Below are 14,338 nucleotides of genomic sequence, written 5' to 3'. Positions count from 1 at the left end.
CTCGGAAGCCCTCGTGCCGCTTCGGGCCGATTCGGACCGACTCGGCTCCGCACTTCGGGCCGCTTCGGCCCTCCTCGGTTCCGGACTCTTGGCCGTCGGCAGGGCTCGACTAGGCCGCTTCGTGCCGGTTCGGCCCTTGTTCGGGCGGCCTCGGCTCGGCGGGGCGGGCGGCTTCGGGCAGGCTCGGCTCGGCTCGGCTCGGCTGGCAGCTTCGGGCGCCCTCGGCTCGCCTCGGCTCGGCTCGGGCGGCCCTGCTCGCGCGGCGCGCTTCGGGCTCCGTCCCGGCCTTCGGGCGGCCCCGGCCGGCGCCTTCGGGCGGGCTCGGCGGAGTCCGGATGGAGGACTCGGACTCGGCCGCCAAGCAGCTGGGCCTGGCCGAGGCGGCGGCGGTGGCGGCCGCGGCCGCTGTGGCGGCGGCGGCCGCGGCCGCGGCGGGAGGCGAGGCGGAGGAGCCGGTGCTCAGCAGGGACGAGGACTCGGAGGAGGACGGGGACTCGGAGGCAGAGCGCGAGACGCGGCGGGTGACGGCCGTGGCGGTGATGGCCGCCGAGCCCGGGCACATGGACATGGGCGCCGAGGCCCTGCCGGGCCCCGACGAGGCCGCGGCGGCCGCAGCCTTCGCAGGCAAGTGCCGCCCGCCCGCGGTTCCCGCGCACCTGCGGCGCACCTGCGCGCACCTGTCCCGCGCCCGGCCGTGCACCTGCGCGCACCTGCCCCGCACGCCCTGCCTCCCATACACACCTGCCCTGCGCGCGCCCCGGCGACCGGCCTGCCTCTGCTCCCCCGAACACAGGCCTCCCGCATGCCTCGCACCTACCTCGTGTGCCCTGACATTCCTGCACGCCTGCCCATGTCACCAGCCTGGCCCTGCCCAGTGTGCACATTTCCCCGAACCTGCTTCCCAGACCTCTTTAACCTTGCGCCTGCCCACGCCCGCGTGAAGCACTCTGCACTTCTTCCAGAACCTTCCCAGTACCTGCCTCTTGCCCTGCCTGTCCTCTTCTCTGTCTCTCCCTGGCGCTGGTGACCCTGGGGGCTGGGGGGATGAGGGGAGTGGGGATCGGACATGGATCCTGCCCCGGAGGAGCCTGAGGGTGGGTGTGTCTGGTCTCCTGGAATCCTGAGGGTTAGTTCAGGGGTGACCTGAGAGCCAGGGAGCAAGACTGCTCACCCAGCTTGGGAGGCCCTGTGACCTTTGGGAGCAGAGGTCGCCATCGTGCTTTGACTCCTCAGATTGCCTTCCTGGTCGGTCCCTGTCTGTCTCCCCAGACTGCCAACCCAAAGATGGTAGAGACTTTCCCAGGTGTTGTGCTCCCCAGTGGCCCTGGAGGCCTCCGAGGACTCAGAGTTGTGCGTGGGACCCTGGCAGAGCGTCATCATGGCGTTGTCAGGCACTTTCCCCTAAGGAGCTCCCAGGTTTGGGGACTGGGCAGCAGCCTCCTCCATCCTCGTGGTCCTGGTCACGACTCCAGGTGTTCATCCGGCCCTCAGGTGCAGGCCAGGTCCTGCTTGCCCCAGTGCTGCTGGTCTGTGGTCTGCCTGGGGTCCTCACGATTGAGGGAAGAAGGCTTTGTGGCTGTTAGAGCCTTTGTTCTTTTCGCCAAACTGGTTTAATGTTGGGATTTTGGACCATGAAGTTTTTCTTCAGTTTTTTGTGCTTTTTGCATAATGTTTTTTCTGGATGCAGAAAAGAAATGTGATACCAGTCATCACAGCCTCAGAGAAATGAGTTGTTTTTCCTGCAAAATTTTATAGTTGTGTTTTTGCATACTTGAAAGCATTACAACTTTTCTAAGTTCCTGAGGTCAGGTAATTTCCAGGTGGAAGTAACTCAGCGGGACGTGTTGCCCATCTGAGGCCACCTCCTCTGGGCAGACAGCTACTTGGCCGAGTCCAGTGTGTTCAGGCAGGGATCTCCTTGGCACTCCTGGGTGTGGTCTAGGGGAGGACACAGACGGGGGACAGGTGTTTCAGTGGAGTGTGGGGGGCGCTGGCTTCGTGGAATATGCAGGACTCTTTCAGCCAGTGTTTGTGGGGCACTTCCCATGTGCCAGAGGCTGCCCCAGGCATGGGCCATTCTAGAGCGTTGTGTGACCCAGCCCCGGAGAGGGAAGGGAAAGCCTCTGCTGCGGGCAGTGAGCAGGAGAGGGGGAGGGGGGGAAGAGGACGATGAAGGGACCTGAGCCTGCCCTGTGCTGACCTGGAGAGGGGGGCCGGGAAGGGAGGGAACTGTGTGTCGGTGACACGGCGGGTGTCTAATCACAGGATGATCACAGGATGCGTGGAGCCTTGGTGTGTGGTTTTCTCCTAAAAGGGAGCAAGAAGCCCAGGGGCGGCTCAGTGGGAGCGTGGCGGGGCGGGTTTTCACTGCGAATGAAAAAGGCTCTAATGCCTGGAGAGCCTTTCCTCTCTCTTTTTCTAAGACCCAGATCTCCTAGCCTGTGGTCTAGAAGTATTGAGTGAGCACTTAGTGTACAAACGTTGAGAGTCCCTTGGTTGGAAGTGCAGACAACTGATGGAGAGACGTGGTTTGGGGCCCAAGTGGGAGGCCCCCAGCTCTGAGGGTATGCTGAATCAGGCTCCTGTGTTGCAGAGGTGACCACGGTGACCGTGGCCAACGTGGGCGCCTCCGCAGACAACGTCTTCACCACGTCCGTGGCGAATGCCGCCTCCCTCTCGGGACACGTTCTGGTAAGCTGCCCTACGAGCACTTTTCCCCAGAACCCAGAGGGCATCTTCCCTAAGCCTGGCTGTCCCAGAGGCCTGCTCTGGGTTCCCTGGGTGCCCTGAGGGGTGTGGCTGTGCTCTGCCCTCAGGCTGTGCTCCTGTCTGCGGGTCCTGGCCAGATGACCGCACAATGGAGGGCTCTCCTGGAGCTTTGCCACAGCTCTTAGTTACGGTTTCTCTCTAGCCTTGATCACACACCTGGGACACTATATCCCTGGAAGCAAAGTTACTGTCGTTGGCATGGCAACAAACAGAAAACTCGCGCTCTTAATTATAATAGCAGACTACAGATTTCAGAAACTTGCTCTATTTCTTAGGGTGTCAGAATGCATATGAGCTGATAGCCAGGTGACAGCTTCATGCTTCCAACTGGTCTCTCCTTCCCAGCAGATTCTGGTTTGTCTTCTTTTCTAGAAAGGACTGGAGCCAGAGGGTCAGGGAGCTGGGGTGCAGCCTCCTGGGTTCAGTGCTGGCAGTGGGCTCTGAGGACAGGAAGACCAGCAGACTTAGTGTGATCCGGGTCTCAAATGTCTGGGTGTTCTCGTTGGCCTTAATGAGGAAATAGTTTTGTGATTTTTTTTTAATCTTTTTTTTTTTTAAGATATTATTTATTTATCTGACAGAGAGAGACACAGCGAGAGAGGGAACACAAGCAGGGGGAGTGGGAGAGGGAGAAGCAGGCTTCCCGCTGAGCAGGGAGCCCGATGCGGGACTCGATCCCAGGACCCCGGGATCATGACCTGAGCCGAAGGCAGACGCTTAACCATCTGAGCCACCTAGGCGCCCCTAGTTTTGTGATTTGTAAATGAATACAGAACATTCCCTTTTTCCAGTAGAGTTGCTTGTGTTCAGTGATTCAGACATGAGTGGTGTTGATATGCTTACTGAGGCAATGACTCTCCAGGTATATGAGCCCAGGACCTGGGTGCATGTGCACGTGTGCGTGTGTGTGTGTGTGTATGCTCGTGGGGTGGAGGTCCCTAGACTCCACAATGAGCTGGTACTCCCTTCCCCTGATTTGATTTTCAGATGTAAGGAGAGGTCTTTTCACTTTGTCTTCGTGGGTTCTGTTCTCACCATGAAAGCATCAGAGCACCCCAGGATGTTGGTTTGAACAGGCCGCTTGGAGTGAGTGTCATCTACCCCAGGGCTGTCTGGGAAAAGCCTTGAGAGTTTGTTTGCCAAAGCCCCGTGAGGTGTGCGCCTAGGGCCAGCAGGGATGGGAGAGGGGCATCTGGCTCTCCCGGAGAGCAGGGCAGCTTGAAGGGTGAGGCCAGGCTAGGGGCGCCTGGGTGGCTCAGTTGGTTAAGGGTGAGGCCAGGCTGGCCCAGAGGAAGTAGGTGCTGTCATGGTAGCCCCTGGCCACCGTGGACAGGTGTGTGAGCAGCGTGGTTGGGGAGGTCCTGGTATCTGGTGGCCATCGGTAGAGCTGTGCATGGGGCATGGGCATGAAAAGGGAATCCTGCCCCAGACCCCGGCGTTGAGTGTGGACTTGTCTGTCAGAACCCTCCCTAGAAACCTGTGAACTTGCAGAGGCTGTTCAGGTAGACGTGAGGGTACTTCCTGTTTCCAGGGTGTATTTGTGGGACGTGGTTATTTTTTCCCTGTGGCAGGCGATTGTGAGCATTTGCTCAGGGCCTCCCAGAGCATTGTCTTTCTTGTTCTTGGCTCAGTGTTTAGGTGTTTTAGGGGCGTCTTTGAAAGAGGCCCCGGAATCCCGGTCGGTGCCCTTGTTGGTGATGGTGAGCAAGGATCAGGCGAACAGGCCCTGCAGCTGTTGTCTGAGATGACTTAGGGGACGTTCTTTCTTCCAGTCTGGCAGGACGGCGCTGCAGATCGGGGACAGCCTGAACACCGAGAAGGCCACGTTGATTGTCGTGCACACGGACGGGAGCATCGTGGAGACGGCCGGGCTGAAGGGGCCAGCTGCTCCGCTTACTCCAGGTGCTGCCCGTTCCTGCCCCAGGCTTTCCGGAGCAGAACGCGTCCGAGTGCTCGCGGGGTTCACTCTGGAATTGGCTTATTTAGTTTTGTGGTAAACTTGGAATAGGAATATTATTGTCTGAGGAGAGAAAGTGGGCTTTTCCAGGCCGAGAAGGAGCTGCCCAGAGCGGAAGGGGACGGTGCTGCTGTGTTGGGGTGGTAGCCGTTAGAGTCCAGGAGGTGCTTGTACTTTTCCAGTTATGCTGGGAGTGTCCCGCATCTCTTATTTTCAAAATGCTTCCTTTGCTCAAGGCCCTCAGTGTCCTCCAAGTCCTGCGGCTCCCGGCCAAGAAAGAGGTGGGACCAAATACAACTGGGACCCCTCCGTGTACGACAGCGAGCTGCCCGTGCGCTGCCGGAACATCAGTGGCACGCTGTTCAAGAGCCGGCTGGGCTCAGGTGAGGCGGCGCGGGCCCCCGCTGCCGGGATGCAGACACGCCCTTCCCCTGGCGGCTGCGCCGGGCCCGGGCCAAGTAGCAGGCTGGGCTCACGGCCCCTGGGCAGTAGAGCTGAGGCCAGGACGGGTTTGGGGAGTGGTGGGGGCACATTGAGAAGACATAGTGATCCGTGGAGGAGGGAGAGTGCAGGGAGAGGCAGGCCTGGAATGCGCTCCCTACGTTCCCGGGTCAGCTTGGGGACCCGTAGCGATGGGGACCCACCCCATTCTGGGAGTGGGGCAGATGTCACGAGCTCCACGTGAGACCATGTTGGGCTTTTGGTGCCTGTGGCCGGTGAGCAGACAGATAAAGTAGGCAGGCGTGGCCTGCACGTGTGATTTCGTGGTGGGGGCTGTCCGTGGGAAAGGGTGAGATCATGCAGGCCCAGGCGGGGGCTCTGGTGTTTGTGGAGCACCTGAGGAGGAGCCAGGTGGGAGGTGGGGAAGGAGAGGAGGGGGACCTGGCCACTGTCAGCCAGCGGGGGTGCTGTGGGTGGGCATTGCCCTCACTGCTGGTCCCGTGTGTCATTTTAGGAGGCCGGGGCCGATGCATTAAGCAGGGGGAGAACTGGTACAGTCCAACCGAGTTTGAAGCCATGGCAGGAAGAGCCAGCAGTAAAGACTGGAAGAGAAGCATTCGCTACGCGGGCAGGCCGTTGCAGTGCCTCATTCAGGTGCCCTGTGTCTTAGCAGAAAGCTTGAAGATGCAGCAGGAGTGTCTCCCCAGGCTTAGGCTGTGGGGCTTCCCTGGCCGCTGTGCCCTGTGGCGGGGCCGCCGAACGCAGTCAGGCAGACGGGCTGTGGGTCCCGTGTCCCCTGGATGTGTGGCCCTGGGCCAGGCACCAGCCTTGTTTTGCTGGTGTTTCACACAGGAGGACAGTGATGGTATTGTCAGGCGTGCATGAGGCAACACGGGAGCTCCGACTGAGGCGCGTGCCCCCTTCAAAAGCCTAACTTTCCTCTGCCTCAGTTTACTCATCGTACGAGAAGAGGGCTTCTAACTGCTCTTTGCAGCGTAGTGCTTGGGTGTTGATCAAGAAGTAATGTCCGTAGAATCTTTCACCTCCTGGAGGGGAAGCTGTGGATCCTGCCACCAATAATGGCCTTGTGTGGAAGTGTGGGGGAGAGATCAGTTTCTGGAAGCGACAGGGTTTGGACTGCGTGCGTGGCAGATCAGTGGCAGAGCTAGTTGCCCTCCTCTAGCGTCCGTGGTTCACACAGAAGGCTGGCTTTCTCACGCACCGCGGGACTCTCTGCATTTCAGGACGGGATCCTAAACCCTCATGCTGCGTCTTGCACTTGTGCTGCCTGCTGTGATGACATGACCTTGGTGAGTGTCCGGGAAGTGGCCAGTCGCCAGGCTCGCTCCGCGGCTCTGTGCGCCCACAGTGGCATCCCACCCTCGGCTCCCTGCTCGTGCGCCCCGTCCTGTCCTTGTGCCGTGCACGCAGCTCGAGGGCACCTGCAGCTTAGCTAGGGCTTGTTAGCAGTTTCTCACTCGAGTTCTGCTTTTCAGCTGTTACTCTGATGCCTCAGGCGACGCACGAGGCTGGCCCTGCGCACCGGTCACAGCACATGGAAGGGGGCCTGTCTGGACATTTAACCCCAAGACCAGACACACACTTTCTTTTCACGGTTATAAGAAGTATATATGTGCTGTTTTACATTCTACGTTTTTAACGTTATTTCATAAGAATACTACATCGAAATTATTTATGAGGAGCTTTTAATATGTTTTGAAATATTTCTTTATCCTAAATCCTTAACAGTTTTGAAAAGAATAACTATTTTTCATTGACTTTAACGTATGTTGCTGTATAGCTTTCAAAAACGTGATACTGATTTGTAACATATGAATATCCCAGTATTCAACCTTCCTTAGCATTGAATTCTATTTAAAACTATTTTCAAATTTTAGAAGGTGCTTAATGAGATTTCCTGATTTTATTTTGACTACTCATCTGGTTAATAATTAGAAGATATGAACATTTAATTTAATCATGTTCTCGGGTGGAAAAACTAAATATTCTTAAATTGTCTAGTTCACGTATAGGCTAAATGTGATTCTAGTGGAATCAACAATGGGATATTTTTGTGAAAATTAAATGACTTTAAAATTCGCCTGGAGAAACTAGTAGTGAGATTCTCGGGGATCTTGTAGGGAGAAAAAGAGCAGTAAGAGGGAATTCGTTCCATCTGGAAGTTTAGAGTGTTTGAATTCTTTGCAGTTACTCCAAAACGCTGAAATACATGTAAGTCTAACAGAACGTGTACCGAATCCATGTACAGAAACCTAGGAAGTGCTGTAGAGAGGACCTGGGAAGACCTGGCACAGATGCGCCAAGCCCATGGGGCTTGAGAGCACCAGTTCTTCTCACAGGGTCTGTAGGCTTCACGCGGTTCCTATCCAAATCCCAGCGGGCTTCTGTGGAGCTTTAAACAAGCTGACTTTGAAAGGCAAAGGGAATAGGACAACCAAAGCAATTTTGAGAAAATGACTAAAGCTGGAGGAGTCCCAGCGCATGCGGATTAAGCCCCATTCCACGGCTGCTGTCATGAAGGTGTACGGTGTCGGCGAAGCGAGAGGCTCCGTGTGTGCTCACGCGCCAGTTGCTGGCACCGCCGGACGGCCGTGGGCCTAGAGACGCACCTTGGCCTCAACCTGGCGCTTTATATACAAATGACTTCAAAATGGATCACAGATCCAGGTTTATCCAAAACATAAAACTAACATTCGTGGAAGAAAACGGGAGAACTTCATGGCCTAGGGTTTCCCAGACGTGAAACCAAAGGCACAATCCATAAACTAAAACTTGGTGAATCGAACTTGCAAATTCTAACACTCTGGCTTCCACTGCAGGGACCTTAGTATGAAGAGCCCCGTGCACCTGCTCACTCCCGCTTCCCTCCAGCTCTCTGTGAAGGGAGCCCCACTCCCTCTCCCTTCAGCACCAGACCGGCATGCCCAGCCCTGGCTCTGAGTGGCAGAAACTAAATTCTGGGCAAGTGTGACCGAGAGATCGGAGCTGCCTTCCTGCACCCAGCCTCTCTCAGCGGGCAGAGGCTCCACCCGGGAGTGGCAGGGTAGGAGTACTGTGCCTCAGCGTCCTCACCCTAGCTCGCTCCTAGTGTGGAGCTCCATGCCACGGGAGAAGGACCGAGACCAGGGCTCTGCCGCTAAAGCAGGGCTGCTGCTCAGACAGACGTGAGGACCATTCCTGCCGCCGGCTCCGGAGCAGTGCCGTATGGATGTGAGCCCTGAAGGGGAGGCCGGCAGAGGCTGAGGGCAACAGGCTAAACCAGAGAACCAGGGAAAACCGCAGCTCACAAGAGTCCTGGGATAGGAACAGACCTCAAAGGTTTGTCTCGAAAACTCCCCATGAAGGAGCCCTAATGCAGTTGGGATCAGACAGTGGAGCAGTTATGCCCCGGGCACTGTTAGAGCAGGCGGCTGGAAGCAGGGCAGCATCCTTCCGTGGGACTCCGGCCGGTGGGACTCTGCTGGGTGAGACTGCAGGGTGGGATTTTCCCGGTGTGACTCACTGGTGGGACTCTGCCCAGTGAGACTCTGCAGGGTGGGGCTCCCCCAGTGGGACTCCGCCCGGTGGGACTCCACCCGGTGAGACTCTGCCGGGGTGTAGCCAGGTCACTAAGCCCATGAGCGGCAGCAGGAAGCCCTGCAGAGAAGGAGTCAGTCTCAGTGTTGCTCAAGTACGTCACCTAAAATGTCCAGTTTTCAACAAAAAGGTGTAAGACACACAGATGGAAAGTGCGAGCCACACGGGAGAAAACGCACTGCAGACACGACCGAGACGTCACTTGGACAGAGGCCTCCCGGTCCCCTGTCTATGTTCATGGAACCGTCTGAAGAATCCATGGACGATGTCTCAGTGGCTCAGGTGTCCACTGCAGAACACATGGCTGGGCCAGAAGGGGCGGGGGGGTGGCCTTCGACCCCAGAAATGGGATCCTCACAGGCAAGATCCCCGGCGGCAGAGGGAGCGAGCGCTCGGACCCCTCAAGTCAGGGCCCCCCGTGACTGCACTTACTGCAGAAACAGCCGCTGGGGATCCAGCCTCCACGTGTGCTCCGTGCAGAGCAGGAGGGAGGATGGCCGTGTTTCCGCAGACGGAGACTCCATAACGAGACAGGAATTACAAAAAAAGAACCAAGTGGAAATTCTAGAACTGAAAAACAGTAGACCCAAGTGAAAAACTGAGTGGAGGGGCCCACAGCAGTGAGCCTGCGCCGGTTCCAAGGGTCTCACGCCCCCCAAGCACGGTGACGGCCAGCAAGATGGTCCGGCCCTCAGGGTCTGCAGCTGTCAGTTCCCCCCGCCTCGCCCAGATCTGCTCCGTGCTGGTGTGTTGAGGTTTCCCTTGTAGTTGGTGACCACAGGGCCTCCTCCTTTCTGGGGAATGTTCTCTTGTTTTGGGCAGGGGGCTCTCCTTTCTCCTTAACTCATTCCCCTTTGCTTTCTGTCTCCTTGCAGTTCCTAAAAATCCCATATGTTGATGATACTTTCTCTTGTGTTCAAACAGTGTTATTCACGTGTTCTTTTAAAAAGTATCTTTTCTGTCATTGTGAGGAATTTGGGGCCTGAGGCGAGGTCAGTCTTTGCAGCTTCCCACCTTGGCGAGCCTCGCTGTGCCCCCGGCGCGGGAGGGAGACGAGCGGGTCGCTGCGTCAGCAGTGGAGTGTGGGGCAGCTCCGTCCTGCCCTCACTGTGCCTCTCCCCACAGAGCGGTCCGGTCAGGCTCTTTGTCCCCTACAAAAGGCGCAAGAAGGAGAACGAGCTGCCCACAACCCCCGTGAAGAAGGAGCCCCCCAAGAACATCACGCTGCTGCCCGCCACAGCTGCCACCGCCTGTGAGTTGAGTGGGACGGAGCGTGGCCCCTCCAACCTCCGACCCCCGCGGCTTGCCTCGCTGTTCGCGTGGGGGACACCCTCGGGGGGCTCCCTCGTCTCCGTAGACCCCTTTGCGGGTGCCCACACATATTTTCTAACGAAATGAACCCGGAGCGGCTCCTCCTCCTCAGAGGGGGCGTCCGTGTGGGCACCTTCCCAGTGAAGGTTCTTGGGTTTTGGTCTTTGCAGCCTTGGGCACGTGCCCGGCGCGTGAACGGCCCACACCGTTGTCTCGCAGACGGGAGGGCGGAGGGAAGGTCTGTGTTTGAAGCTCGGAATGGGCAGCAGGGATTCACGGAGTGGGGCGAGGCGGTCCCAGGCGACCGGAGCACAAGGGCTGCGGGCTTACGCTTTTTGGTTTGTTTTCTGCGGAGGCCATTCCTGCCTCTGTTGCCAGGTTGGATGTGAGCAGGGTGTTGCGGAGAGCCCATCGCCCGTGCCTCAGCCCTGGGTCCCCTCCGAGGCGCTGAGGGTCACTGGTCTCTTCCGGCATGTGCCTTGTCCGGGCTTTGGCCTGCGCTGTGGGAGAGCCGGGTGGTAAACAGCGCTTCTGCTTTTCCAGTCACCGTGACCCCCTCAGGACAGATCACTACCTCGGGCGCGCTGACCTTTGACCGGGCATCCACTGTGGAGGCTACCGCCGTCATTTCAGAGAGCCCAGCCCAGAGCGATGTCTTCGCGGGAGCCACGGGTGAGTTGTCCTCAGCACCCCGTGGGCGGGCGGCACCTATCACCTCTATTGACCTGGGGCGCGGTGGCGGCAGCCTGGAGCAGGGGCTTCAGATTGGTGGGTGCGGGAGGGCGCCGGGCAGGCCTGCAGGGGTGCGGGTTGATCGGTGTGACAGAAAGTGCTTCCGGCCCGCCGACTCCTGCTCTCCAGCAGCCACGCAGCACAAGCCCCGGGGGCCACGGCCAGAAGGTGGAGAGACGTGGCTGAGACTGACATCGCCCGTATACCCCGGTTCCAGCATCTCTGCGTCCCGACTTACCCCGGGGGTGGTGCAGCTGCAGGCGCTTGGAGATGCCACATCTGCAGCCACAGCGGGTCAGCAGACTGTCTTGTCCCTTGTGTCCCCAACAGTACAAGAGGCAGGTGTGCAGCCCCCATGCAGAGTCGGCCACCCGGAGCCCCACTACCCAGGCTACCAGGACAGCTGTCAGATCGCACCGTTTCCAGAAGCCGCGTTGCCAACATCTCATCCCAAAATAGGTTGGTTTGAGAGAGCTCCCGCACTTGCGGGCTGGTGTCCTCAGAGTTGCTCATTAGGACAGCATTTCTTTTTTTTTTTTTAAAGATTTTATTTATTTATTTGAGACAGAGAGCACACGAGAGGGGGGAGGCTCAGAGGGAGAAGCAGGCTCCCCGCAGAGCAGGGAGCCCGATGCGGGACTCGATCCAGGGACTCTGGGATCATGACCTGAGCCGAAGGCAGTCGCTCAACCGACTGAGCCACCCAGGCGCCCTAGGACAGCATTTCTAAGTGGAGTAGGTTTTGTTTGGGTTTGTCTTGTTGAGACGCTAGACTGGGGGCTGGCGAAGCCCCATCTGCTGCCCGTGTCTGTGAACGCGCTTCCACTGGAGCTCGGCCCTGCCGGTCGTCCACGCGCCGTGTGGCGGCAGACGGCCCACATGGAGGCCCACGCTACTGCCGGGACTTGGCAAAGGGAGGCCATGCTCTTGCTCCAACTTGCCCGTGAGGGTGTGTGCTCCCTGCGTCCGGGCCGGCGTCTCTGGGGCCGGCACGGAGCACTCGGTGTCCGCAACACATGGAAGGACCAGCGTTGCCATCGCTCCCGCTCCAAGACCTAATGATGATGTGGCACGCGTGCATTTTGGTTCCATGTCTCACTTAACCACACGTTTTGGACACGCTGCTGTCTCAGTACGCTTTTTTTTCAAGGGAGCTTTATGATCCCAGCTGCTGGGTGGCTGTGTTTGTACATTTTAGCCTTTACAGACGATGCGGCAACACGGAAACTCATCATAGCGCTGCAGACACACAAACTTCTTGTTGGCGAGCACTTGCTTCATTATTCCCTCCCCCTGCCTCCCTGCCCACATCTCCCACGTGGGGCGCATCGGGGGCTTTTGTCCTGGAAGGCCGGGGTGCTCACTGCTCTGGGGGTGTCCCTGCCCACAGGCCCTCCCAGCGGACAGAGGTGGGATGCGCGTACATGGGTGTCCTGGCTCTGGCATGTGTATTGAGAGTCCAGTTCCCATCCGAACCACAGGTTCCTCCCAGTTTCCTCCTTTCCATCTTTGTAATGTTGTCCTCCCTCCGTGAGAAGCCTGACGCCTGTGACCCCTAATCAGGACCCCATGTGTGGGCACAGACGTCAGGGAGGACTCGACATGAGCAGAGACGGAGCCAGGGCGTCCTCATGCTTCCATCTCATGGGTTCATACGGGGTACCCGGAGTCACTGCCTCAGGCTGTCCTTCCTTGTCCCACGCCATCTGATGCTTCATGGCCACCTGCGCAGGGCACACTTTGTTGTGGTCTCTGTCTGGGCATCTGGCTTCCGGCCCTGTACGCACAGGGTTGGGTCTCCGCAGATGCTTGCAGGTGGCGGCGGCACGAGGGACGTTTAAGTGCGGTGCTGTGAATGTAGGAATGTCTCCCCACCTTCTAGCGTTTTAGGGGGAGGTCGTGTGGTATTTATGCCTGGGGTCATTTGCCCCCACTTTCCAACATTTGATAAGTTTTAATGGAGGAAATATAATGATTTCTTGTTTTATTTTGCTTTCCAACCATTCTAGTGTTGACCTCTCTGCCGGCCTTGGCAGTTCCACCCTCCACCCCCACCAAAGCTGTGTCTCCCACGGTGGTCAACGGGCTGGAAATGTCAGAACCGCGGAGCTGGCTGTACCTGGAAGAGATGGTCAACTCCTTGCTCAGCACGGCACAGCAGCTGAAGACGCTGTTCGAGCAAGCCAAGCAGGCCAGCTCCTACCGAGAAGCTGCCGTGGCCCAGGCCAGAGTCCAGGCAGAGACAGAGCGGAAAGAGGTAACGTCAGGCTGAGCAGAAAGCCCCGGTCTGTGGCTGCCCGACCCATGCCTTCTGCTGGCTCCGGGGCCTGCCGTGCGGTGTCTACCCTGGCTTACATTCCCCACCTTTCTGGAAGAGCGAGACTGGAGAATCGTTTACAAATTAAGCTTTTCTCATAGAATGTTGAACGCTCTTACTGCTCAGGTGTTTGTGCTCTTGTAAATAGGATTGGTTTATCTCAAAAGGGAAAAGATGTTCCATACCAGCCCGTGGACACTTGTTTTTGGACGCTCACCTGTCACGGACATTGCATATACTTTTTTTAGACTATTGGCATACGATGAAAACGTGTCTTGGGCCCTGTTGAGTTTGGAGAGGCCTCCTTTGGGCTGTCTTTGAGGCAGCTGGTGGGCGGATGTGCGTCTTCCTTGTTACCACCCCCTTTCCCATCCCAGCCCCTCCACCTGCATCTCGGTGCCCCACGGAGACCACCTCCCTGGCCCCTTGAGTGCCATTGTGGGCATTTCCCTTCCAGCTTCCAGGGCGTTCTTCAGAAGTAGGATCCCAAGCGTGGCGTCAGGGTTCACAGAGCCTTGGGACAGAGCGCTTTCCCACGGCAGCTGGTCACTGCAGCACAGAGAAGGCTCAGCCCCTTTGGCTTTTCTCCAGGGCCTTTACGTTGCCGATGGCCAGTCTTCCCTCAACCGCGGGCACAGGTGGCCCAACCCCAATCTGCCGGAGCGGCTCCCCCTGGCGTGCACTTGCAGGGGCGGTCTGTGCGCAGCGGAGTGAGGTCCGAGGAGTGTGGAGCAGCTCTGCTAGTGGGCTCGGATGCACAGGGTTGGGGTGGAGGCTGGGAGCACGCCAGCTGTGTGGTTTTATTTTTTAAAAGACTTTATTTATTTATGGGACAGAGAGAGTGAGAGAGAGCGTACACAAGCCGGGAGAAGGGCAGAAGGACAGGGAGAAGCAGGCTTCCCGCTAAGCAGGGAGCCCGACGTGGGGCTTAACCCCAGGACCCTGAGATCATGACCTGAGCCGAAGGCAGACGCTTAACAACTGAGCCACCCAGGCGCCCCAGGACTTTGATTTGTAAACAAAAGTCAGATTGATTTTTTTTTACAAAATCTGTGTGTGAAAATTTCTGTTCGTTTATTTCTACTTTTTATAGATCAGAGGAAAGAAGAGCTTTTCAGGTTCTTAGTTAGTTTTTTTTTTTTTTGAAGACTTTATTTACTTATTTGTCAGAGAGAGAGTGAGAGAGAGCACGCACGAGCCCTGGGAGCGGCAGA

At 57.6% G+C, this 14,338-nt stretch overlaps 1 protein-coding gene across 3 annotated transcripts in view; it reads left to right on the top strand.

Annotated features, from left to right (window-relative positions):
* Positions 1 to 174: 174 nt before the first annotated feature.
* The window catches only part of DEAF1 (DEAF1 transcription factor), a 25,955-nt gene continuing 11,791 nt past the window's right edge, over positions 175 to 14,338 (top strand). For all 3 annotated transcript variants that reach the window (XM_081797504.1, XM_081797503.1, XM_081797502.1), the window contains exons 1-10: positions 175 to 624; positions 2,594 to 2,691; positions 4,542 to 4,671; positions 4,963 to 5,109; positions 5,682 to 5,821; positions 6,412 to 6,477; positions 9,890 to 10,016; positions 10,619 to 10,747; positions 11,138 to 11,266; positions 12,817 to 13,064. In XM_081797504.1, the coding sequence (XP_081653630.1) occupies positions 336 to 624; positions 2,594 to 2,691; positions 4,542 to 4,671; positions 4,963 to 5,109; positions 5,682 to 5,821; positions 6,412 to 6,477; positions 9,890 to 10,016; positions 10,619 to 10,747; positions 11,138 to 11,266; positions 12,817 to 13,064 (1,503 nt within the window). In that variant the 5' untranslated portion in view covers positions 175 to 335. The remainder of the gene's footprint in view (positions 625 to 2,593; positions 2,692 to 4,541; positions 4,672 to 4,962; positions 5,110 to 5,681; positions 5,822 to 6,411; positions 6,478 to 9,889; positions 10,017 to 10,618; positions 10,748 to 11,137; positions 11,267 to 12,816; positions 13,065 to 14,338) is intronic.

Source organism: Leptonychotes weddellii, chromosome 11 (genome assembly GCF_054177405.1).
Source record: "Leptonychotes weddellii isolate Sample4059 chromosome 11, ASM5417740v2, whole genome shotgun sequence".
Classification (NCBI taxonomy): domain Eukaryota; kingdom Metazoa; phylum Chordata; class Mammalia; order Carnivora; family Phocidae; genus Leptonychotes; species Leptonychotes weddellii.
This window is presented reverse-complemented; position numbering and strand designations above follow the sequence as displayed.